General features: G+C 46.2%; 1 protein-coding gene across 2 annotated transcripts in view; it reads left to right on the top strand.

Annotated features, from left to right (window-relative positions):
- Positions 1-25,487, top strand: part of LOC115331309 (vesicle-associated membrane protein 4) — a 52,546-nt gene extending 27,059 nt beyond the window's left edge. Inside the window, exons 6-8 of one of the 2 annotated variants that reach the window (XM_029993411.4) lie at positions 1,398-1,477; positions 1,588-1,639; positions 24,743-25,487. In XM_029993411.4, the coding sequence (XP_029849271.1) occupies positions 1,398-1,477; positions 1,588-1,639; positions 24,743-24,768 (158 nt within the window). In that variant the 3' untranslated portion in view covers positions 24,769-25,487. The remainder of the gene's footprint in view (positions 1-1,397; positions 1,478-1,587; positions 1,640-24,742) is intronic. The other variant, XM_029993418.4, reaches the window with a different exon arrangement.
- The last annotated feature ends 284 nt before the right edge of the window (positions 25,488-25,771 follow it).

Genomic DNA, 25,771 nt, shown 5'->3' with positions numbered 1-25,771 from the left:
GAACTTACTTTTGGTCACACCTGATACTTCATCACATTACCACTATAATTTATGTGATTAGATAATAAATATTAGCATGTGATGCCATATTCACTATCAGTCATCTGATAGTGTAATAGGATCAACTATTCATTATTGGTTACATTATCATGTAATCACTAAGTCACATGATTACCTACTCACTATAGGTCACTTAATTATCTAAGCATTATAGGTCAATTGATTATCTAAGCATTATAGGTAAAGTGATTATATACTCACTATAGGTGATGTGATCCCATAAGCTACGAGAAGGCAAGGTGGAGCTGCGGTGTCATGGGACATTATTTCACAAGGTCACGTGACATCATGTGTTAACATGGTTTCATAACTATGTGACCAGTTGTGGCAACAACGGTGGTACCACGTGACTCGTAGTCACACAAATTACATCATCATGTCACTTGTTGTTAGTGATGACTTTGGAGACCACAGCACCTGACGTAGGCAATCATGGGCCGTGGTGGCTTGTCATACGTCAATGTAGCACCACTGACGTATGACTTTTTATTTCCTACACAGCAAGTGTAGGAAATAGAAGAAAAATTATTACTTGTCTCGAAACTTCGCATAGCCGACTGATGCAGAATGTACCTTGTGTTTGTGTGAAACCGTTTCGACCGTATGTGTCTGTTTTGCCATTAGGTTTTTTGGGTAATCTAGCTGTTAAGGAATGAGATGCATACATACCAGACATCTTGCATCAGTTGGGTTTATGGGAAGTATATAAGGGTAAGTGTAACCTATATAAGTATCGCACAAAAAATTCACAGTCATATGAGCTTGCCCTTTCACTGGAACTTTTTTTTACCATCTTGTTGTAGAGCTGTGAAATGTGTTAATTTGTGCAGTGATGCATGGGCTAGAATGGGCCTTCTGGTTATTGCAATAGTTTTTTTTGGGACAATTGCTACGTTTCTCGTCAAAATCTATTTGGCCCTAATAACTGGATGTATGGCTTGCTGAGACTAGGCATTTGTTTTGTATTAAATGTTGTGAGAACATCTATTTCGTTCCAAAGCCAGGACACGGGAATCTTTGGCCGTTATTGCCCTTCGTGATTTCCTTCAGTCTAGATGAAATTCAGCAGGCAGGCTAATATTAACCTAAGCGAGATCACTTTCATGCTAATCATGGTGAGCCGGATAAGTTTTTTATATGCTGGGATTGGCGTGTGGCCTGTAGGTTGCTGACCCAACTTTAGATAACTTATTGACACATTTGGCTTTGGTTTGTCAGCTGCAGTTTTTAGTTTTTTTTTCTCAATCTCAATTGTAGTTTTTCTTCCCAGAATTTGTGTGTTGTTTATAGCATTGTGATCAGCATGCCATGAAACTGATTGCATATTTCTTTTTCAGATGCATTAGCCACAAATGCTGACCAGTTTCGGTCAGCTTCAAAGAAAATGGCAAGTCGCATGTGGTGGCGTAACATAAGGGTGAGTTTTATATGAGAGCGGCCTTGCTTCATTTTTTTTTTTCCCAACAAAACATCTGCACCTAAAACATTTTAATTTGAATCTCTGCTTGAATTTTCTGTTTTTTCCAGGTAAAAATTGTGTTGGTTCTAGTTGTTCTCATCATCTTACTAATCATATTTGGTGAGTGCTCTTCACAAATCTGAGTTTCATATTTATAGAGGCATTATATTTTTAGAGTAAATAAGCTGACAAGAGAAGTATGTTGAGATAAGTACACACATTGACAATTGCTTCATTAAGGTGATGTTCTTTACAGTTGAATCCACTTTCAGCAATGTAATTACGTTGGAGAGTCTAGAACCAACCCTTGAATTTTTTGCAGACTTTACTGCAAGTATATATATCTACCGATTTAGAGTTACTGACATTCTAAACACACCTCGAGTGAATATTGTGGATATATATTGTGGGTCGATTGCAGAGGCTGTGGCAACTGTTTTAAAATAAGGTTATGTGCAGTTTGAGTCAGCTAAATGTCCTCTCATATGCTTGTTGCCCAGTGTGCCTTTCTGCTATGCGGATTGATATGAAACAACAAGGCAGTGCTGCGGGGTTTCACAGCTCAAATTCTGATTACTATAGCACTTCTCTGTCATCCCTTTTAATTGAGCCAAGATTGAAACACATTGATCATGCAAGCTGGCAGCGGGCAGCGACTTGCCTTCTTCTCATATGCCCTTTCTTTTTCCTTCTTTTCTTTCTGTTTTACAACCTACACTCCAGGCATGATTTTACATATGCACAAGCCAGCTTTCTAGTTGGAGGAAAAAGTTCATTTCTCAATGGATTAGCTCCAAAATAAGGGCCAAGTGACTTGCTTCAGCCAAAAGAAACATGGTTTGCTGTTCTCAATGCTTAGATCCAAGTGTTTCCTCATTGGCAGCAGCTGCACTTGGTACCTAAGCCTAAAAGCGGCCTTGGGTGCAGCAGCTGTCTTTGGACAATTTGTTCCCCTGTATGAAAACAACCAGAAAAGTTTTGAGACACTTGTCACTGATCGAAGATATTCTTGCACAAAATGACCTATTCTTCTGCACTCGTCCCGGATGAACTGTCATCACTATACATCATGCACTGCATTAAAGCTCTTTTGGTAAGCTAAAACAGCATCTTCACGGGCTTGAAATAGCTGTCTGCGCAGTTTTTTCTTCAACATTGAGAACAGGAAGGAGTTTTGTGGTTTGAGGTCTCAACTGTAGGGTGAATGGTTTATCAGTTTCACCGGAATGCCTTCCAGGAAGTTGAGTGTTGTGCTGACAGAGTGGCTGACGTATTGTCAGGGTGCAGCAGGATTTCTTTCAAACCAGTTCTTGGTTGCCTCCCCTGGAACGTTTCAAGGACTGCCAGCAGGCAAGCGGTAGAGTGCCGTCGTGCAGTCATTGTGCTTTTTGTTTCCAGAGCAACTGTCACCACGTGTTCACTTTTTGAGAAGAAGGCTGCCATCATTTTCTTTTTGATACTTTTGGGTCTCTCGACCTTCAGAGGTGGAGTCTCCCCAAGGAAAACGCAAACAGACGACTAGCACTTCGTGCCAGGACCGTACTGGTAGACCCAGATTTGGTCGGCCATAATCATGTCGGCTAGACTCCTGTAGACGCAACTTTGGAATCTGTGTGGCATCTTGTGGCACCATTCCATCAGTTCAAGCTTTCGAGTTTCCATCATATTCTGTGCCATCCAGCGAAATTAAAGTTGTCTCGCCCACTTCTGAGAAAACACGGCATCGCAAAAACCAGTTGCCGGACGGCCCTCTTGGGTCTTGCATGGCAGCTGTGTTCGGGTCCTGACGGTCTGTGCACGACTCTAGAGAGCGCCCTTCTGCGCCACCCGGTTTCATGAAACACCCCAACAAATCAAAACAAATCGCCACCAGAGAGGTTGACAAGCCTCTGCCTGCAAAACTGATTGTCTTCGTTATACAGTTTGAACTTCTGTTTCAAAGGTTACACAATGTGGACTCACAACTCCAGCTTTAAAATTCGACTTCAAATGTTAACAAGACAAACGCGAACATAACAAAAGCAAATCTAATGCACTGTATTGCGTGGCAAAAACCCTTTCACATTAAACACCAACAACTCTCCAGGATAGAACCTGCGTTGGTGCGTTGCTGATTTGCAACAACGCACCAACGTACAATATAGTGATGTCTTGTTGATATGGGCACCTCTGTTCCTGTTCCTGTAAAAAATCGTCCATATTAACGAGACAAAAATGAATGTAGTATTTTCCGAGTTCGTCCCCGAAAGTAATGTTCATTAGCGGGGGGTATCCATATTAACGGGATTCATATTAACGAGACACGACTGGACTCAAATGCTGATCACTTCCCTCATACAATATCATGTCAATTGTCAGCGTTATACATCACAAGTACAAATGATACAAATCAAACGAAAATACCATGCATAGTTAGGACACTGTGATCGCTGTCTCTTCTTCACACATTTGATTTCATAATCGCTGCCGCCACAATTAAGGTCCCCAAAAGAAACCTCTCGCTACTTACGCGACCACCCAAACATCTCCCCTATATACGGTATAGGGCATCCGCATTTGAATGCAAGCGACCTTGTTTAGCAGGTCTTCTGTGTTACACCCTTGAAGTGCAACCCGGTTTGTCATCAAAAACGTCGTCGAACGACTGAATTAAATTTCTCACTTCTGAGCTTCGTGGGGCTGCAGCTATGGGTCAACATCCATGAGGACCACCTTCTTGTCACCCACAAAGACCACGTCGCCAACATGCTGCGGCGTATCCATCAAGGATGACATCTCCTGCACCTCATTCTTCCTTTGTTCAACATACTTTTTCAACATGTTCACGTGGTATCGTTCTCGCTTCTTGCGCTTGCTTCCCTCTTCGATTAAATAATTGACGGGAGACAGCTTCTCCGCTACCGTGAACGGTCCTCTCGACTCGGCGTACAACTTTTTTTCTGTTGATGGCAGAAGCATGAAGACCTGGTCGCCGCTCTGGAATTCCCGTTCCCTGGATTTTGCATCATGCCACTCTTCCTGCTTGCGCTGCATCTTGGCCACTGTCGTCTCTATTTGTGCAAACGCGTCGTCCATCCGCTGACGGAACCTCAGATACTCGATGTGACGATTCGCTGTGGTCGTCAAGAGAAAATGGGCTCTGAACTCTGGAAAGAAACGTCAACCTCCGAGATTCCATGCAGAATTTCCTTCTCCTTTTTATTTTTTTATCTCCTTCTCGTTGCGCTCGCACACGCATCACCGGAGCGCACATGAGCCGCACGAGTCATCTTTTGCGGCTCGTCACATGCCAGGGTTTTAGAAACTGTCGACTCGACATTGCACTTTTATAAGACAAAACAGCATTAAACAAATACCACGCTCTGAGATATGCGTGCGAGTGAATAAATATGTACATACAAGATGCCAAGTGAGAAGACACCCTATAAACAAGGGCACATGCTATAAATTTCAAAAGTTCAGTCTTCGGGTAAAGGCTGTGCAAATTCAGCGGTTGGTGCAAGATACGGCTTCAGTTTCTCCACGTGCTCCACTTGCGGCCATTACCGTCCATGAGTTCAATCTCGTAGTTCACAGGAGAGAGTCGGCTCACAATTCGGGGGGTGCCAGTGAACCGTCGTGTTGACTCAAGCCCCACGGGTGGCGTCTTTAACAACACAAGCTGGCCCTTTTCAAAGGTAATGTGCTTGCATCCCCCTCCGAAGTCGCTCTTTTGTATTAGTTGAGCGTGCTTGATGTGCTTGGCGGCCAGTTTTCGAGCTTGGTTCAGTCTCTCGGGAACAATGACTGAATAGTCCGATGCATCATGTAGTTCAGCGACCCCCTGGCGGCCATAAACGACATCAAGGGCACAGGGTCACGGCCGTAGACAAGGAAAAAAGGTGACTGACAAACGGTGTCCTGGAATCCGGTATCATAGCAGAAGACCACGTAGGGAAGGATGTTAGCCCACTTGTCGCCTCCGGCTGTTGTCAAATTAATCATCTGCTTGAGCTTCTTCTTCGCCTGTTCGCAGAGGTCGTTGGCAGCAAGATGGTGCGCTGTCATAGGCGAGTGCTGGATGCCACGGTGTTGAAGGTACGCCGATGTCGAGCGTGCCATCATCTGAGTGCCATGATCAGTGATAATCACTGCTGGGTAACCGTGCTTTAAAATGATTCGACGCTCGATAAATTCCTGTACCGTAACCGCTTCAATGTTCCGCACAGGCTTGGCCTCAACAAATTTTGTTAGGTAGTCTATGGTGACAGTGATGTATTTGTAGCCTCGAGATGTCTTAAATGGTCCAACAATATCTAACCCTACTGTGTGAAACGGGGAATAGACTTTAATCGGTTGCAGCAGTCCAAGAGGTGCCTCAGATGACATCTCCAAATGAAGTGTTTGGGCCAGAAATATTTTGTGCGAATAGCTTCGAAGGTGCGTCTGATGCCCGTGTGTGTGCCATACTTTCCTCCGTGGAATTTGCGAAAACTTCGGCTCTGTTCTAGTCAGGAAGGCAGACCAAGAAATGCTGATTGATGGGGCCTTGATCCCTCCTGTAAAGGACTCCGTCATGAACAACGAACTTGTGCTGTGCCCGCATCTGCTGTTTATGTGTGCCAGTATTTTTGTTTAGAAGCCTGAAAACGTCCTTGCAGTATGAATCCTCATGTTGGTCACATTAAAGATCCTCAGCCCGTTGCAGGAAGGCCGGAGATGTGACACAGAAAACTTTGTCACCTAGCTCCCGTGTTCACTGCAGAGTCCGGGAGAGGCAATCTGGCGCTCTGTGCAGAGTTCCTGACTTGTAGATGACCTTGAAATCAAACTCCTGGAGGAGGAGCGACCAGCGCAGTAAGCGTTGGTTCCCCTTTTTGTACCGCATCACCTAGCAAAAAGCATGGTGGTCGGTAACAACTTGAAACTGACGACCCATGAGGTACAGGTGAAGCTCATCCGGAGCCCACTTGACAGCAAGAGCTTCAACCTCTGTCGATGTGTATAGTTGGACTCGGAACCTTTGAGGGAGTGACTTCAGTACACTACAGGTCTGAAGTTTTCGTCTTCGTCCTCTCGTAATAGCAATGCTCCCAGCCCATGCTTGGAAGCGTCGGTGTGAACTTGGATGCCTAAGCGTATGTCTTCCGAGAAAAGCTTAAGAAGAAGTGGTTCACACAGGGCATCCTTAAGGGCCCCCAACACTGCATCTTGTTCTGTTTCTTTCTTGAGAAGTTTGTGCAAAGAAGCAGCAAGAACACTTTAATTTGAGATAAACTTCCGGAAGTAAGATGTGAGGCCCATGAAGAATTGAAGTTCCTGCATGTTGCGGGGAGCCGGGAACCTATGGACAGCTGCCGATTTCAAAGGATCTGGAGAAATCCCATGTTTTGTGACAATGTGTCCAAGGTACATGACTGACATACAAAAGAAAAAAACACTTTTGTGGCTTGAACTTCAGGTTCGCTTCGTGGAACCTAGAAAAAATGTTTCGCAGGTGCGTCACATGCTCGTCCAATGTCTTGCTGTAGACAGCACAATCGTCCATGTAGACAAGTGCGTGGTCGTACTTGGCATTCTCGATGACAGTGTCTAGCGCAAGCTGACAGGTAAACGGAGCACCCTTGAGTCCAAATGGCATCCTCAAGAATTCATACAGGCCCCACGGAGTAACAAAGGCCGTTTTCTCGACATCACCTGGCCGCAGGGCAATTTGATCAAAGCGAGAAACCAGGTCCATGACAGAGAAAGACTTGCTCCCCGTCAGAGTCTGCAAGATGTCCTCAATTCCCGGAAAGGGGGGGACAGTGTCTTCATTGACTGCATTGATCTTTCTGTAATCGACGCACATTCGTGTTGATCCGTCCTTTTTCATGACTAAGACCAAGGGACTTATGCAATCATCGCCCATGGACTGCGCGATGATTGCACAATCTTGGCATTGAAGAGATCCTTGATTATCGCCTTGACGAGATCACGCTGCACCGGCGACAGTTGACGTGGTCTCTGGGATATGGGTCTCGCATTACTTGTCGGGACGGAGTGCTGCTCAAGGCAACAGTCTCCAATGTCAGTGTTGGTTCGCACGAAGCAAGCCATGTTTTTCGCAAGAAGCTTTTGAACTTTTTGAAGCTCTTCAGGAGCCAGCGTTGAACCAGTGTTGAACTTGACACCCTCAACCGGTAGCGGTTGATGTTGAGTGCCGACGATTTCCAAAGCACTCGGGCAATCCAGGTCCTCCGGCAAAGGCAGGCTTGAGCAACTTAAGATGGACGCAGTTTCGTCGTCGCTAAGCTCGATGTCTTCGACACTTGCGACCCCCCTAGTGACTCTGACAGTAGTATCAGAGGGTAGAGCCATTGGTCGAGATGACGGGTTTGGCCAGGAATATGAGAATGTGCTTTCTGTCTTATCCATAACCATGGGTTCAACTAGAAGGCAGTGGCAGTCGTGGAGCAATTTTGTGCCGCTCACCTCTATCTTCGTTGACTGCCCTCAGATAGGATTCTTCAGGCATGGTTGAACAAGCTTTTGTGACCGCGGTGGTATCACCTGCTCTGTTACCAAGATGATCGACCTTGTGACATGTCGTAGGCGGAGGAATCGAGAAGCTATTTTCATCCCAATCGATCATGGCCTTACACGCTGTCATGAAATCATCACCAAGGAGCAACTTTTCTTCCTCCAGATGTGGGACCACAATGAATGCCTGGTGCAGCGTCTGTCTGTCAGCTGTCACTGTGGCAGTGACTTTGCCAACGTTCATGAGGGATTGACCATTTGCACCATGCAGACGGATAGAAGAAGGTTGAATGAGAAGGTGCAACTGGTTGGCGATGGAAACGTTGATCAGACTTCTCATTTCCCCCGAATCCAAGAAAGCTGTCAGAGGCTGTCCGTTCTGTTGAACCTGAATTGTTTTTGTGCCCACTGCTGCGGCCACATGGGATGCGCCGAACTACTGATGACCTGTCGCAGGCGTCAGAGGCCTCATCTTGTCGTTTCCCTGCGTCGGTGCTGCAGTGGACTCAAAGCGCTGTTGCCACTCCTAAAATTCTGGTGCGAGCTCCTGCCGACACTGCGTGACGAAGTGGCCACTCTTCTTACAATTGAGGCACAGCGGACAAACTTCAGGGTGCTGAAACGAAGAACGCCGAAAATCCTGCGAAGCTTTTGACGTGCGTTTAGGCGACACGTGTTGCTTCTTTTGCTTTCTGCTTGGAGAAAGAGGCTGCTGACAATGGCTGTCATTCACGTTCTGACGAGGCGGTGACCGGTCCTGCTTCGAGAGTGGGAAGGGGGGCGCTTTCTTGATTACCTGCGCAGCTTGAACTGGCTCTGCAGCTACAATCAATGCCGGTGTCTGGTTGACTGAAGACTACCTGGGTGAAGTGGATTAATGAGTCCAGCAACTCATCCAACAAAGCAAAGAGTCTGTCGAAGTAGTGCTTTCGTGGTTTGTCAGACAGTGTTGCCAGGATAACCCTGCATTCCTCCCCCTCTGTCTCAGGGTAGTTGCACCCGTCGATGAGCTCCAGTTTGCGGAAGGCGAAGTCTGTGCAGGACTCTCCCGAACGCTGACTTGCGCCGAACATCTTCTGTTTCGCTGCAACTTCGTTGTCCAGGTTGTAACGACGACAGAAAGCGGTCTTCACTTGCTCTCACGTCGTTACCTTGGTTGTCTTCACGTGGTACCTCACCCACTTGAAGTCCCTAGATGGTAGCTTGGATACAATTAATATGATGGCTTCATTTGGTGCGACTTTAAACCTCTGGAACCAGAAATCCGTCTGGTAAAACCAGGCGATGTTGTCCTTGCCTAGCTGAGGAACCGAGCTGCCAGCCACGTTGGTCAGCGACTTTGTCGGCCAGTCTGGTGCTACTGCAGTGTCTGTGGCTTACTCAGCTTGAACAGGAGCTTTTTTCTTGGGTGCCTTGGGCCTCTTTTCTTGGCAGACTCGCTTTCGAAAACTTCTCGATAGAGCTCACGCTGCACAGCGATTCTGCTGACGAAGTGCTCCCCATGTTTGCCTCGAGCTGATCAAGACGATCCACGACAGGCGCCAGCAGTCCATAGATCAAATTCTCTGTTGCCTGTAGCTGTCTGTTGGTGGCGTCGTCTAAGCGGCGCGATTTGTCTTTCAGCCGGTCGATCGGTTGTGCAGAGGTCGCGTTCTTGAGCTTTGCTAGCTGTAGGCATAGCTGCTCCACCTCAGCTTTCAGGATCCCCGTGTCGCTGACGACTGATTGGTATGCGGCGTCCTTGGCGTCGTCATCCAGCCTTTGGAAAGTTTCGATGGAACGTTCCGCCATCTTGGAGTTACCTTGAAACCTTGGCCGTCTAAGTGACAGTGGTTGGTGGAGACCTGGTCAAAGTAAGCGTTGTCCCCACATAGGTTGTTAATGTGAATTTCCTGAAGACCCGGGTCCCTGTTAGGGCACCATATGTGACGATTTGTTGTGGTCGGCAAGTGAAAATGGTCTCCGAGCTCAGGAAAGACACGTCAACCTCCGAGATTTCATGCATAACTTCCTCCTCCTTTTTTTTTTTTTATCTCCTCCTCGTGCCTCTTGCGGCCCGTCACACTCGATAACCAATGTCGATTGCAGCCCTTGACCTTCTGGATTTTCCGAGGCCTCTCGTAAGATATCCAACAGTCTGAGAGCGTGCCACCCTTATAACAACTAGAACGGGCTGAAACTCGTTGTTTCATTCGGTGTTTTCCTGTAGGTAAAAAGCAAACACAGAAGGAGCTCATCCCAATTAGCAGGTTCGTCCTTGATATATTTTGCCAACATCCTCTTGAGGGATTCATTAAATCTCCACCCGGCCATTCCCCTTTGGATGGCAGACACTCATGAACTGCATCTTTACCCCAAGCTTCTCCCAGAGCACCCGAAGCAATGCCGATGTAAAGTTTGTTCCTTGGTCGCTCCGCACCACTTTTGGGATGCCTACTTGGGCGAAACTCTCAAATAGAGCCTGCGCAACTGTTGTCATGGCCACATTTCGGAGTGTGATGACTTTCGGAAACCTCGTAATGTTGTCCGTCACGACGAGGCTGACTTTTTTATTCTTTTGGATGTTGACTCAATAGGGCCCACAATGTCCATTGAGACCTCGAAAGGCATGCCCACAGTGGGCACAGGGTTCAGTTCAGCTCTGTCAGATGTATGAATCCTCGTGGGGGCTCGACAGACATTGCATGACCACACATACTACTGTCGAGACCGGTTGTAACGAAGCCGGTTTTAACGAAATAGCGGCTACAGCGAAGCAATCACGATTTCCCATTCCCTTTGGCACTTCGTTATAACCCAAGTCGGTTATAACGAAATAGCGGATATACCGAACTGACTCCGACTCTTGTTGACTTCGTTATAACCGGTCTGGACAGTACCGTACGTCAAGTAACGAATTTGGCCTCACGAAGTGGTCCCACCGCGAATCGTAGGCAAACCTTAGGAGCTGTCGGTCAACAGACGACTGGAAGTACCAGAACCTCAACTCCTCACTCCATGTTGCTGTCTTGATCTCTGACAAACTGCTTATAGAGGAAGTTTAGAGACTTTAAGAAATCCCCCGTTCAAATCTCTTAGCCTACTACCACCAGTCTCGCAGTTCTGGGTTTTTGGTCTGCTCGGTTTTAAAAGACGAACTCAGCTTGGTACCAGCAATCCATTCGTCTTTTTCGTCGTCTGGCCCCTTATCACGTGCGCTCTCTTCGATCACATCACTGACGTGACTGGTGAGCCCCCCCAGCGTGGTTAGCGCTCCCTGTTTCCCATCGTCCCGTCTTTTGTCCCTTGCCAGCTGTGCTTGCTCTTCCCTCTCCTGCGCTCGAGTTGTCACCAATGTCTTCAGACACCCTGTCAATGCCACACGTGACCTCTGTGCATTCCAACACTTCAGGCACCGGCTGACGCGTTCACCACCTTGTCTCCAGCAGCAGTGGTGATGGGAACTGGTGAATCCTATGTCGTCTGCGAAAAGATTGTTCCCAAGGAGGACTTTTACTTTACTCGGCAGTTCACCCCTGCGCAGTGCCCCCACAAACTCCTCAGGATTTTCGTCAGGCCCCCGCCAGCCCCAACACGTGAACTTTCGCAAGGAGACACACCACTGTACCCTCTAGCATGTTGATGTTGGCGTGCGACTCGAGCCACTGTTTTGAAAAAACCAAGGACTTGCCAACGAGCGTAATAGCACTTCCTGTGTCTCAGAAGCCACTTACCACTGCGTCATCAATTATCACTGGCCAACAGAAGCGCGTAAATGAATCACCCCTGGCGACTCTACTGTTTGTGTCAAACATCGTAGTCTGGGGGAGCAAGTTTTCCCTGTTGGAGTGCTTCACGCCCGACAGTTGCCCATTCTCTATCATTTCCCTTGGTCTCTAAGCAGCCCCGGAGTCCCGCTTCACATGTCCCGCTTTCCCGCAATTAAAACAAGTCGGCGCAGATCGACACTCATTCTTCATTAGGTCCATCCTGCCGCAATTGAAACAACCGACTGTGGCCGGCCACGAGTCACTATTGGTCTGCATGACCGGGGAAGACTGCAACTCTTTGCACACTGCTTGAGCCCCTTTAGATCTCCGGTCCTCCTCGCACCGGTGTACAAGCTTGGCGAACTCCTCATGGGTCACCAGTCTATGATCTCGGGCCCAGGTAGTGCCTGCGGTATTGCCTTCTCCAGCGGTAGTGCCTTCTCCATTTGCTCCATGACCATCAGGCTCTTCATCCTAACTATTTCATTTACCTCCTCTGGTTTAATCCATTGGTCGAAAAAGCAACAAATTTTGGCTGTCCACTTCATTTACAATTTGTCCAAACTCTGGCTGGTGCTTCTGAATTTGATCTAGTATGTTTTGGCGTTCAGGTGGTAGCGCGCCAGAAGCGCCGTGTTTACGGCCTCATAGCCGTTGCCTCAGCAACGGGCAGCTTCGAATAGGCCTTAATGGCAATTCCTGTCAGTTTCTTTTTAATTTTAATTTAATTCTTTAGAGCAGTCCATATTTCTACGAACTCTCGACACTCATAAAAAAATAGACCGGCTCTTTTTCATGCAGAGATTGTACTATAACCCATGGTCTCCCCAAACCTTTATTTCGCCGGCCCATCATATTTACTCTCATCTCGACCACCCCTGTAAAGTTGAACCCATTTTTTCGAAAACCAACAAATTCAAACACTCACCTCTTCTATTAAGCATATTGGATTGGAATAGCTTGTCCAGAAACTTGGTGACTACCAATGACCATAAATGATTTTTGCAGCTGATTTCTAAAATGTTTGAATAATGTTTATAGTGATGTTTCCAAACTTTTTCTTCATTTTTTTTGGTAGTGTTTTGTTGTCTTGTTTTTGAGCTTTGAATATGACACCCTCCTTATGTAATGCCTCTCTCAAGAGGCCCTTAAGGTAATACAAATGAAATGAAACGAAACCAACGCCAAGATGCAAGCCTGTAGCTCCGGCGGAATCTGATGGATCTGGCAGATTGTCTCAAAAGTAGCAAGGTATGTCTCTATGTCCAGTTTTTCCCCAAGGGTTGGGAGGAGCTTGACAGAGCAATTCACGTCTTTTCGGCTCTCCTGATTTGAACACAGTCCCGACCTTGACATAGATTGGTCTCTGCCACTCTGCTCCTCAGCCCTCATTCGTAGAATCTCCAGCTCCAGCTCCTGTCAGTGGATTTTGAGTTCCCAGTCATGGTGATCTGTGGAGTATCTGACGTGCTTGCTCGTGACAGGCGATGCTTCATCGCGTAGCCCGCCTCGAAGTTTACTCCTTCTGCCCCTCGCGTCCCTGTCAGTTTGGCTTTCCAAAATGCACTGTACAAGCTCCGGTTTTCTTAATCACTTCACGCGCTCTATGCCGAGCTCTCAACACTTTGCTTTCAACTGCTTCTTGTTCAAACCCAACAAAACTGTGCACTATCTCTCGTCCATGATAACGGTTGTCACTCACCACTTGGAGTCTTCCAGGGTCTCATAGTCCTCGAACAGCGCACTTCACTTTCACACACTCTGATTTCTTGTTTGCAAAGACAGTGTCCTTTTCACCTCAGTCATGTGCCGTCAACGCTAAGATGGAGGGACTTGGCGTATCCTACCACTGCCACCATGTGATGATAGGATCGTTGACACCCGCTGGCGCGTTGCTGTTGGCGATGCCCGGAAATACAGCTGTTGCTTACATTGCTCCTCGTTTTCGTTCGTGATGCAAGGACGGTGACGCTTCGAGTACAAAACTGGTTTAATATGCGGTGTATTCACACAATACAAACAATATAGCAAAAAGTACAGTTCGTTTTCTAAAACTCTGCGGTCGCTGCTCAGATATATATTTCTCTTTCCCTCTCTCAATCTCTCATCGGCTCCCTCGACTCAATCTCAGTTACTCAAATCTCGATGTTCCTCATTCTAACTCCCCCGGTCGATTGGTCTCCAACCCCTGCCTCTGCCTTCCTCGGCCCCATGCTTCTCCTCCTCTCATATTCCTGTGGTTTCTACCCAACGAAGGGGAGGCAGTGTCCCCTGCTCTCTTCCCCAATTCCAGATGTGCCCCTATCCCCCGGTTGTTCTCCTCTTGACCCACTTCCGAGAAAACACACCGTCGCAAAAACCAGTTACCGGACGGCCCTTTTGGCAGCTGTGTTCTGGTCCCAACGGTCTGTGTACGGCTCAAGAGAGCGCCCTTCCGTGCCACCCGGTTTCATGACAGACATATTTAGTACCACTGTTGGCTACATTGCTGGTCTCTACTAAAATTGCAGATTCTGCTGTTTCACTGCATGATAGACTTTGATGCCCAGTTTAATAAACTTCTCAATGCAGTTGGATGGTAATTTTTAGGCTATGGCCTTTCTACACAACACTGAAATGAACAACATAGCTCTTTCACTGATAGGAATTGATCCGAATTGCCCATTAGGTGCTCTGCTTTTGTTTTGACAAAGTTCTGTCCTCAGGTTGCTGCTCCATTAGAGTAAAAAGCTACTGTCCAGAAAAAAGGTTTGGTTGAGATAAATGGGCAGAAATGGGAGTGTACTTATTAAAATAAGAAATTGGTATGGGCTCCTGCTCCAGTGTAAGTACATTTTGGCAGTTCCAGTGGACTAAGATCAATGGAGAAGCATGTTGTAGCCTCTTGCCAGCTTATTTACTTTAGCTGTCCATGGCACAGAAAAATGTTATATTCTTGATATGAAATCGTAATAGGGCTACTTAATGTGCATGCCTGGTTTCGCTATTTCTACGCGTGGCGTCAACTATTTTGTGCTACATTTGCTAGGCTAGCGTAGCTTCCACACTGCTGTAGCCCTGCACTGCTGCGAGAGCACGTGGTTTTGTCTTGCGTCTCATTCACACGCACTGTTGTACGAAGGGGACGCCAACTGAAGTCGTGCTCGTGCAAGGAGCTTTTGCAACTTTGGAGCACTGTGGAAGCTACTCTGGTCTTGACAATGTAGCACAAAATAATTGACACTCGGTATACATGCTTGGAAGAACGGCCTCAAGGCGCCGCCATCTTGCTCAGTTGGGGTGCGCTTGAGTGCATCATAACCTAATTATGACGTCTTGTTAAGGCTTCGTAATCGGATTATGGCTGTGCCCAAGCGCACCCCAACTGCTCAAGATGGCGGTGCCCTGAGGTTCGACTTGGAAACGTGTATAGGTAGGTCTCAAAGTATATTTTCTGGCCTCTAAGTCTCAGTGTTGTATAGGATGCATACCTGCCAAGTTTTACGATTTTATCGTAAAGTGTCTGCTTTCCAGCGCTTTCTTACTGTTATAGTATTAACAACAATATTTGTACAATTTTCCGCACCTCGTGTAAAAAAAAATAAAAAAAAAATAAAAGAAAGATGTAATAGTTTTTGTTTAACCCTAAAAGTGCCACATTTCTTTTTTATTTCAAAGTTTTATTTCTCTAGTTATACAGATAAAATTTCAAAAGTTTATTACGCAAAAATCAGTGGCGGCGAAACAAAAATGCATCAACTAAAACGAATGCTGCCATCTATGATCAGCGCTGCAAACTACTTGGACGAACCTAGCTTGTCCGTGGAATTAAGGGCTACCGAAAAAAACGGTGAATGAGCTGAGCTTGTCCATGGCTTTTTTAGCCAAAAAGCGGCTGACATGCTCAGCTCATCCAAGGCACTTAAAGTGTTAAGCTGCATCTCGCCTATTTACAAGTTGGTGTTGGCAACACTGGTACATTGACTTGAATGCCAGGGGGCGCAAGCTACGGCTCCTCAAAATAAGGGGTATAGCTGCTAACATCCATCCATCCATCCATCTAAATCCAAAACTTTGTTAAGGAAATCTCCGTTGTTGTGGCAACGTTTGTTGTGGCAAATGTTGTGTGTTGTGTTACTGGAACTTTTACTCATGATCCCTTAAAACCACCTTTGCTACAAGATGTCGGGGAAAAAATACTTTCAAGTGTTTATTCCCAGCTATTCAACCGACTTCCCATTTATGAAGACGTCGCGCAAGGGTGAAAGGTACGCATTTTGTAGTCTGTGTCGCTGCGATGTCCACATTTCGCACGCTGGTCGCCGGGACATTCCGTGTCGTCTCAATACAAAAAAGCGCAAGGACTCTGCAGAATTAGTTGAAACCATCGAGAAGCGTGGAGTGTACTTTAGCCAATCAACGGATCATGACACTACCCAAGCAGAATGCCTTTTTACGGCATTTTTGATCGAATGCAACGTGCCGTTCACAGCGGCTGATCACACCAAAGACCTCTTTCGGAAAATGTTCCCAGGCTCAAAGGAAGCTACTAACTACGCTTGTGCTCGAATGAAGACAGCTGTGATAGTGAAAGAAATGGCTGAAAAAGATATTGGCGATGTTGTTAGTAGTTTAAGGTGCGTGCCATTCTCGGTTGCGACTGACGGGAGCAATGACGCTGGCATCGACGCAAAGCTTTATCCCATCGTAGTCACGTTTTGTGACAGAACGATTCGCACCGTCCTTCTCGCAATGCCTGCTCTCGAAGGCGACTCCACGGGACGAAACATTGGTGCGCTTGTTGTGGAGACATTAAAGAGCAACAACATTCCTATTTGGAACTGTATCGGCATGGCGTGCGATAACGCTCCAGTCATGATTGGATCCAAGAACGGTGTTGTTGCTGTCCTCAAGGAGAATCACGAGAACATTGCCATCATTGGTTGTTGCTGCCATTTAATCAATCTGGCGGCACACAAAGGCTCAGCATGCCTCCCAGTAAGTGTGGATGAGGCACTAGTTGATGTTTACTACTACCTCAAAAAGAGTTCTAAAAGGAAGCACAAGCTGAAATCTTTCCAGTCTCTCCATGATCTTGAGTCCAAGAAACTTTTGAAGCATGTCAGTACTAGGTGGCTGTCTCTCGGCAAACACCTAAAACGGCTTGTGGAGCGGTGGCAGCCCCTGCTTCGTTTCTTCCATAGTGAGGTAGCCAGGTCTTGAAGCTGCCAAGCAAACTGAGAGAACTCGAGGCAGGCTCTAAGAAAGCTACAAAGAAAGGAGAGAGTGCTCATCAAAGCAAGAGACCAAGAATGGACACTTGTGTTCCTGCGACGAATACAGCTCCTTCTCCGGGAATCCAAAAGCATCAAGATGGCAAGGTCTTGAACAGAGAAGAAAGGCTGTTCATGTTCCTTTCGTCGGATGTCAACAGGGTATATTGCAGCTTCTTGCTGTCGGTCATTCCAGAGTTTGAAAAGATGAATGTGCTTCTGCAGTCTGGGGCTCCCCAAACACATCTGCTCCGGGAGATCCTTCACAACCTGCTTCGAGACCTGATGTTGCGCTTTTTCAAGCCGTCGGTGATCAAAAGGACTGATGTGCTGACAGACATTGACTACAAGTCTTTTGACAACCAAAGAGGTGATGATGACATGGTACTGGGCAGCCAGACAGCACGGAGCTTGCAAAACTTGAAGAAGGAAGCCAGGCAAGAGGTTTTTGCACGGATCAGAAGATTCTTTGTAACGGCAAGTGATTACATCATCCTGAAATTTCCTCTGAAGTCCGAGATTTGGAAAAGCAAGGAGGTAGCCAGACTTTCCACCATTGAACAAGCCAGGTTTGCTGATGTCAAGTACTTCATCGACCGCTTCCCAGTTCTCTTAAAAGTTGCAAAAGAGCAAAGTATGGAGTCTGCCCTGGATGAGGTTCAGGCTCAGTTCAGCCGCCTACAGGTGGAAGATCTTCCTGCTCAAATAACTATGCAGAAGCGGATTGATGAACAATGGGGTGCAGTCTCGGATCTTCAAGACATGAATGACACTTTTAAGTGTGCTAAGCTTTTGAAAGTGATGCTGGGAATCCTGACAGTCCCGCATAACAACGCCCCCGCAGGGAGCACCTGTGAAAGCAGGTGTTTGGAGAGCGGCGTCTCCACGGACCCCGAGCCCCGCAGGGGGCGCCTGCACCTTAGGTGCTAGGTGCTTGGTGAGTAGCGTCACCACGGACCCCAGCCACGTGGGCCACCATACCCGCACGCAGGGGGCACCTACTTTTGTAGGTGCTTGGTGAGTGGCGTCACTACGAACCTCGAGCCATGTGGGTTCGCCCACCCACGTCTGGCTGTGCGTGGCATACCCGTGTCCGAGGAAAAGGGGACCCTGGTGGTTGAGCTGAGCCCGGGGTATGTTTGGACCCTTCGGGGCCCCCTGGGCAAGGCAATACACCGCTTTCACCTCTGCTTCTCGTAGACGGGTGTCCTGGCTTGGCCCGACCAGTATGATTCAATCAGTCGCCTCTTCTACCCTCTTCTTCCTTCCTTTTTCACCTTCTTAGGTGGCAAGGGCTAACCTCGAGTGGAAACAGGTCCTGTCCCTGCATCCACACTCGGTTATAGTGCCCAAGCAGCACTGGTAGAGTAATTGTGCCAGCCAAGCCTTTCTTGTTATGGCACATTACCTACCCCCTTGTTGGGCTCCGTGGTGGGCGGTGCACCCGGGCACTGAAATTCCTTCCCATCTATATGGGTTCTCAAACTAAAAAACCTCCTGATCAGGCCCTGAAAAGGACCCGCACCGAAGTACCGTTTCAATTTGAAATCTCTCTTGTTTCCGAAAAGTTTCCGAGATTTCTAGTTTTACATTCTGAAAGTGAAAAGCCACTGGGCAAACTGTCCCCCTTCCTTGTAGCCAAGGTTCTAGAAGGCGTTATTGGTCAGAACTTTCATGCGAAGAAAATGGCATCCGGAGACCTCCTTGTAGCGATCAATACAAAACAGCAGAGTGATGCCCTCCTGGCTCTCAACTCGGTTTGGGACTACAAAGTCACTGCTTCTCCGCACCGCAAACTGAACACTGTCCAAGGAGTTATTTCCGAGGACGACCTGCTAGACACATCAGACGCATAGTTAGTGGAGGGGCTCTCTAGCCAAGGAGTTGTCGCCGCGCGACGAATCAATATTCGTCGTGATGGCAACGAATGGAAAACAAAGCACATCATCCTAACCTTTGACAGCACCACTCTCCCTGCGACTGTAAAGGCAGGCTACCTACAGTGCAGAGTCCGACCCTACGTGCCGAACCCCCAACGGTGCTTCAAGTGCCAGCGGTTCGGCCATGGGTCACGTAGCTGTCGGGGGACCGACACATGTGCTAAGTGCTCAAGCAAAGAACATGTTGCCGACAACTGTGACAATGAGCCAAAATGTGCGAACTGCGAAGGTAACCACCCTTCATACTCGCGATCCTGCCCTCTTTGGAAACAAGAAAAAGAAATACTGACGCTGAAAGCCAAAGAAAACATACCATACGTAGAAGCAAAAAAACGATTTTCTTTCTTATCGAAGGGTGGATATGCCGAGCTCGTGCGCAGGGGACCGGCACGACCAGTAACGGCATCGACGGGAACCCAGACGTCTCCGGACGATCTGCGGCTCTCGTTGAAGTCCCCTCCTAAACCCACAGGGGCGGTGCCAGTGGCACCGGGTCCCAAGCCCAGGGTGGATGCTGGCTCACTAGCATCCACTTCAGAGCAGGGGAAGGCCCCCCCTGGTCGGGACCGGCCACCCCGCTCCTCTGGTCTGAATAGACCTGGTGAGCCTTCACGGCAGTCGACCTCCCAGGGGCGGCCGTCAGCGACTCATGAGGAGCCCATGGACGAGAGTGGGCCCAGATCCGACGAGGAGGTTCTCTCCTCAGGATCGGTGTTTCCTTTCTCTGCCCCCAGTGACCCCACTGGGAGGCAGGCAGACACGTCGAAAAAGAAAAACGCTCCACATGTAAAAATTGATTTTAAATCATAGTGATGTCATCTTATGTTTCGTCCTGTTTTTTAGTTTATTTTTTATTTTTACCTTTTTATTGCTATGAGTAAACATATGGGCGTCATACAATGGAACTGTCGCGGTTTTCTTCGTAATATTGATGATGTGAACATGTTTCTTGATGAGCTCAGTCCCGTGGCACTCTGTTTACAGGAAACTCATCTCAATGACAATCATACACAGATCTTACGTCGTCACCAAGTTTTTAGGAAGGATCGCCTTTCCCCCACTCCTTCCTGTGGTGTTGCAGTAGTAGTGCAGAATGGAGTGGTGTGTGCTCAAGTACCTCTTCAAACACCACTTGAGGCAGTGGCAGTTTGTGTCCCCTTTGATCGCCTCATCACCATTGTATCGCTCTACCTTCCACCTAACAGTCCATTGCATCTCCATGAACTCCAAGGCCTCGTAGATCAGCTGCCCAAACCTTTTTTAATCTTAGGTGATTTTAATTCCCACCATCCTTTGTGAGGAAGCTCTCGTCAAGATTCCCGCGGTGGAGTTATTGAACGGCTCCTATCGCTATCTGGACTGTGTCTTTTGAATAAGAGAGAACCAACCTTTTTTAGCTCTGTTCATAACACATTCTCATCAATAGATCTTTCCATATCATCACCATCTTTACTTCCATGTTTTTCGTGGAAGGTTTTAAATAATCCTTTTGGAAGCGATCACTTCCCCATAATTTTAGAAACAGTTATACCTCTTCCTTCGCTTTCGACCCGCCTTCCAAGGTGAAAGTTTGAGAAGGCCGACTGGGCTCTGTTTGGTTCAGAAGCTGTGTTTGACCCCTCTTTATTTACTAGTATGTCTGCAGAGGAGGCGACAACTTATGTCACTGAGTGTTTAATTAATGCTGCTGCATCGTCTATCCCACAAACCTCTGGTAAGCTCCCCAGGAGATGCAAACTCTGGTGGAACGATGAGTGTACAGCCACTCGAAAGAAACAAAATAGGGCTTGGGGAATCTTCCGCCGATATCCGACACCTCTTAACTTGATAGAATTTAAAAGAAAGCAGAGCCAAGGCTCGATGGACGAGAAAACAAGCCAAAAAGACATCGTGGGTTAAATATATTTCAGCCCTAAATAGCTTTGTACCGTTAAAAGAAGTGTGGTACCGCCTGCAGAAGGTCCGAGGAGATTACCAATCCTTTCGAACTCCTCTCTTTTCCTCCTCCTTTGTATCACTCAAAGATCAAGCAAACATCCTTGGTGAACATTTTCAGCTTATCAGTAGTTGCTCAAATTTCAGCGCAAAGTTTAAGAAATTCCAGTCTATTGCTGAAAAGCAGTCAATTTCCATGTTAGGGTCTGCCACTGTTTCATACAACAAACCATTCACTATGGGTGAACTCAAAGTAGCACTTGCTACAAAAAAGCAGGCTGCACCAGGCCCAGATAAAATTCATTATGAAATGCTTAGACACCTGTCCCCTGAATCACTTTGCCATTTGCTGACGTTTTTTAATCACCTATGGAAACAAGCTGCATTCCCTCAGTGCTGGGAATGTGCTCATGTTATAGCTCTCTTGAAACATGAAAAAGATCCCTCTGTCCCCACAAGCTACCGCCCCATCGCACTCACTAGTTGCCTGGGGAAGACATATGAAAGGCTCATTAATCAGCGTCTTCTTTATTTTTTGGAGGCTGAGAACTTTTTTGATATTAACAAGTGTGGATTTCGAGAGGGACGATCAACCACAGATCACTTGGTTCATTTAGAAACCCTTATTCGTGAGGCATTTGTGCACCGACAACATTGTGTTTCGGTATTTTTTGATATGCATAAAGCATATGATACCGCATGAAGGTATGGAATCCTTCGAGATCTGTACAACTGCGGTGTGCGTGGTCGATTGCTTCAGTGCATACAAAACTTCCCAACCAAGCGAACCTTTCAGGTTGGCTTGGGTGGCACACTGTCAGATGTTTTTAGCCAAGAAAATGGGGTCCCTCAAGGAGGAGTTTTAAGCTTTACCCTTTTTGCTGTTAAGATCAACAGTCTTGGAAGGGTGATACCGCCATCGGTGTCTTATTCTCTTTATGTAGACGACGTGCAGATCTCCTTCTCTTCATGTAACCTCTCAAGTTGTGAACGGCAACTACAACTCACTATCAACAGGATGAGCAAATGGGCAGATGAAAACGGTTTCAAGTTTTCTCCCGAAAAAACTGTTTGTGTTCCCTTTTCATTGCGCCGGGGTTTGTCTTTGGACCCCACTTTGCATCTCAATAACATAGACATATCTGTTCAACAAGAACTCAAATTTCTTGGTGTAATCCTTGACAAGAAGCTTTCTTTTGTGCCACATTTGAAAAAGTTGAAACGTAAATGCTTAAGTTCTTTAAATGTTCTCAAGGTGTTGTCCCACATTTCATGGGGATTGGACAGGCGATGCCTCTTACGATTATACAACTCCCTGGTTCGGTCTCGGCTTGACTACGGTGCAGTCGTGTATGATTCGGCACAATCCTCTACTTTGAAGATGCTAGATCCTGTTCACCACTTAAGGCTCAGACTTGCCTCCAATGCATTTCGCACATCACCTGTGTTAAGCCTATATGCCGATACACATCAGATGTCGCTTGAGAAACGCAGACAGTACCTGAGCCTCTGTTATGCTTATCGGGTCTATTCTAATTCACAACACCCAGTTTACAGTGCCATTCATAACTGTCATTTCTCTCGACTTTTTGAAAACAAGCCGAGCATTGTACGGCCACTCAACTTTCGCATTCAAAATTTCAGTGCTTCCCTTCACGTCCCACTTCGTGTTGCCGTGCTAAATTACAGGGACAGAGTTACTCCTTGGGACGAAGTCCCAATCGTTTGCGACTGGACACTTACAAAATGCAGTAAGCGGGCTACCTCCCCACGAGTTCTTCAGCAGGAGTTCCTTTCATTACAGGAGACATATAGAGGTTACACTGAATTCTATACCGATGGGTCGAAATCCTCGTCTTTTGTTGGCTGCGCAGTATATTCTGGTTCCTTCATGAAATCTCTTCACCTTAACTGTGTGGCAAGCATCTTTTCTGCAGAGCTTTACGGCATTTTACTATCTATTGATCACATACTAAAAAACAATATAAGGAAAGCTATTCTCTTTGTTGATTCTCAAAGTGCATTACTGGCTGTGTCCTCACTGCTCCCTACAAAGAATCTGCTTACCCTACATGTACGAGGTAAATTATTTGGAGCCCTCCGACTTGGACATGACATAAAGTTTTGTTGGGTGCCGAGTCATGTCGGGATTCCAGGGAATGAAAAGCCGATAGCTTGGCTGCATCTGCCAAGGATTTAGTAGCAACTTGTGGATTACCTCATCAAGATTTGAAGCCGTTTTTGAAAAAAATCACTCTTGATGTCATGGCAGTTGGAGTGGGACAGAGAGTATGACAATAAGCTTCATGTTATCAAACCTATTTTGGCCCTGTGGGAGAGCTCGTTTCACAGGGAACGGCGTGTAGAGGATCTGCTCTGCCGCCTAAGAATTGGCCACACACGCTTGACGCACTTGCACCTTCTTCGTGACGAAAATGTGAAGCTTTGTTCCCATTGTGGGAAAGGCCTTACAGTGTTACACATTTTATGGCATTGCCCTTTTCACCATCAGTTGGACCGGTCTAGCTTACCTGAACTTTTTAGGGGTTATCTTCCCTTTCATTCAATGTTTTTACTTAGTGACTGCCCTTTAGTGCCTTTTCACCGTGTTCTCGACTACCTAAAGAAAGCTGGCTATCTATACCAGTTGTAATTTTTTTTATACTGTTATCTTAAACCGTTTTGTTTAGTGCCAGCTAAACAACATTGAATTGGCGCAATATGACCTCCGTTGTCAATGCGCCACTAAAACCCTAATCATCATCATCACCGCATAACAACGCAGAGTGCAAAAGAGTTTTCAGCAAAGTGAAGAAGGCACACACTCAGTTCTGCTCCGCCATGTCAAAAAAGACTCTTGAGCAGTTGTTAGTTGTGAGATGCAGCCAGTCTGGAAAGTGCCATGAACAAGTGTTCGGCAAGGATTTCCTAAGAAAAGTAAAATCTGCAACTTCTTCAGTGTTGGCCCAACCTTCTACTTCTACAGAATAAGACATTTTGTGCAATGTATGATGTGTTTGTGCCCTAGTTGAGGCATTTTTCTTACTTAAACCAAGTTTTTGAAGAATAAAACAGTTTTCGTATTTCTTCACACAATTGTAGTGTTTTTTGGCATCCCCTGTAGTATTTTCAGCATTGTAGGGTTGGCAGGTCTGAGGATGCACCTTCCCATAAATGGCTCTTTTCACTTAAAAAATTGGTACTACTATATAAGTGTCACTTTTGTAAAAGTTGCACTCTGTCATAAATGTTGATACGAATGAATATAAGTCACACTGTTGTATAAGACACACCAATGAAAATTTGGGGCAGAATCTGCAACATACGTACACTGGAGAATATGGTAATTACAAACTATATATATATATATATAGGGTATATATTTTTTTTTAATTTCACAATTTGGATGGTGGGATCAGGCGACACTGAGAGAACGCTAACATAACTAAATGTAACTGACCTACTGTCTACCCTGAACCTGCATTCACTGTCCATTCATTTCTTTTTCCAAAAAGTGTTGCCTGGATAAGTACTTTGTATGCATCTGTTTTTAGTGACAAAGTTGTGAAAAGTGAGGGGACACTGGTTGGTGATATATCACAGATCCTCTAAAACATGGTTGCCTTACTGGATCCTTGGTTTCTTAATTGAATGTCTTTATCAAGGGAATGTGTGGTTTGCAAGAAAAATTTAATAAGTTTATGTAGTCACATGGAATAGATTCTAGTTACATCGGGTTTTATTTCTGTGGCATAAACACTTTTTTATAGCTCAACTTATTTCTATTATTCTGTCTTTTAACCCGTGCATTGTTAAATCTAGTTCTGACAATTTGTTTGGTCGCAGTGCCAATCATCGTCCGGAACTCTTGAAGAGCTGTTGGAGCTGGCACCAACGTCAGTGGCATCCACACTGCAAGACTGTATTCTTCAGTTGGCTCGACATTCCGAATGAGGAGCTTCCTGTGTTTGTTCCTATCAATCATGCCTGGTGTCAGCTACTAGTGTTTATACATTTTCTGCAGGGCTTGCAGAGCCCTGTTCTTGCATCAAGCTCTTTCTGTATTTTTTTTTCACCTCTCTGTGTTGTGACTCTGGTTACGATTCATTCATACTATGTTACCCATTTCTAAAGTAATCTCCGACTGTTCTTCTTTCTGCAGTGTTCTTGCTGAGTGCTTGTGTTTTTCTTTGTGTCCGTAAATTTAGTAGACTTCTAGTCCTCAAGTGCAACTCTGGCTGTAATGAAAGCCTGTTGCAATCTTCTATATATGCAAATTCATCGACATGAAAAGGAGCCAGAGAAAGGGCTGTTGTTTGTTGTGTACAAAACATACTTGAAAGATACAGACTGACGAAATTTGTCAAGATTGCAATCAAGTTCGAAGCACCACTAGTGCTTGCAGTTGAGCTGCCCCCCCCCCCCCCCCCCCTCCCTGGGCTGAATTTCTATTTAAGCTATCTGCTCTGTTTTTTGTCTGTGTTTGTGTGAGCTGTGCCTTATTAAGGTCAATCTAATTTCACTTTCACAATTCTAAATTTTGAGGGTTGTAAATGTGAGGGTAATGCTCATTTCATTTATGAGTTTACTCCTGCTGTGCTCATCATTACCAGGGCTGTCCCACCTGAGAATTGAGAATTTGTCTTGAGTCTTGAGAATTTACGAAGAAGCAGCACTGCTCTTTGTACTGCAGCTGTGTGTGCGTATGGGTATTAGGCATGATTCTATTTGTTCTAGAACAGACTAAAAGTTTATAAAAATAACGCAACAGCAGGAGTGGTTCTTCCTAGTCTTGTGCGAATAGTGGATTTTGAGTTCGAAGCGAATTCGAAGCGAATAGTGGTTTTGGCCGAATATGTTCGAATCGAATATCGA

Source organism: Ixodes scapularis, unplaced genomic scaffold (assembly GCF_016920785.2).
Source record: "Ixodes scapularis isolate PalLabHiFi unplaced genomic scaffold, ASM1692078v2 PGA_scaffold3__209_contigs__length_174095766, whole genome shotgun sequence".
NCBI lineage: Eukaryota > Metazoa > Arthropoda > Arachnida > Ixodida > Ixodidae > Ixodes > Ixodes scapularis.
Note: the sequence above shows the minus strand (reverse complement) of the source record. Positions and strands in the feature narration are given on the sequence as shown.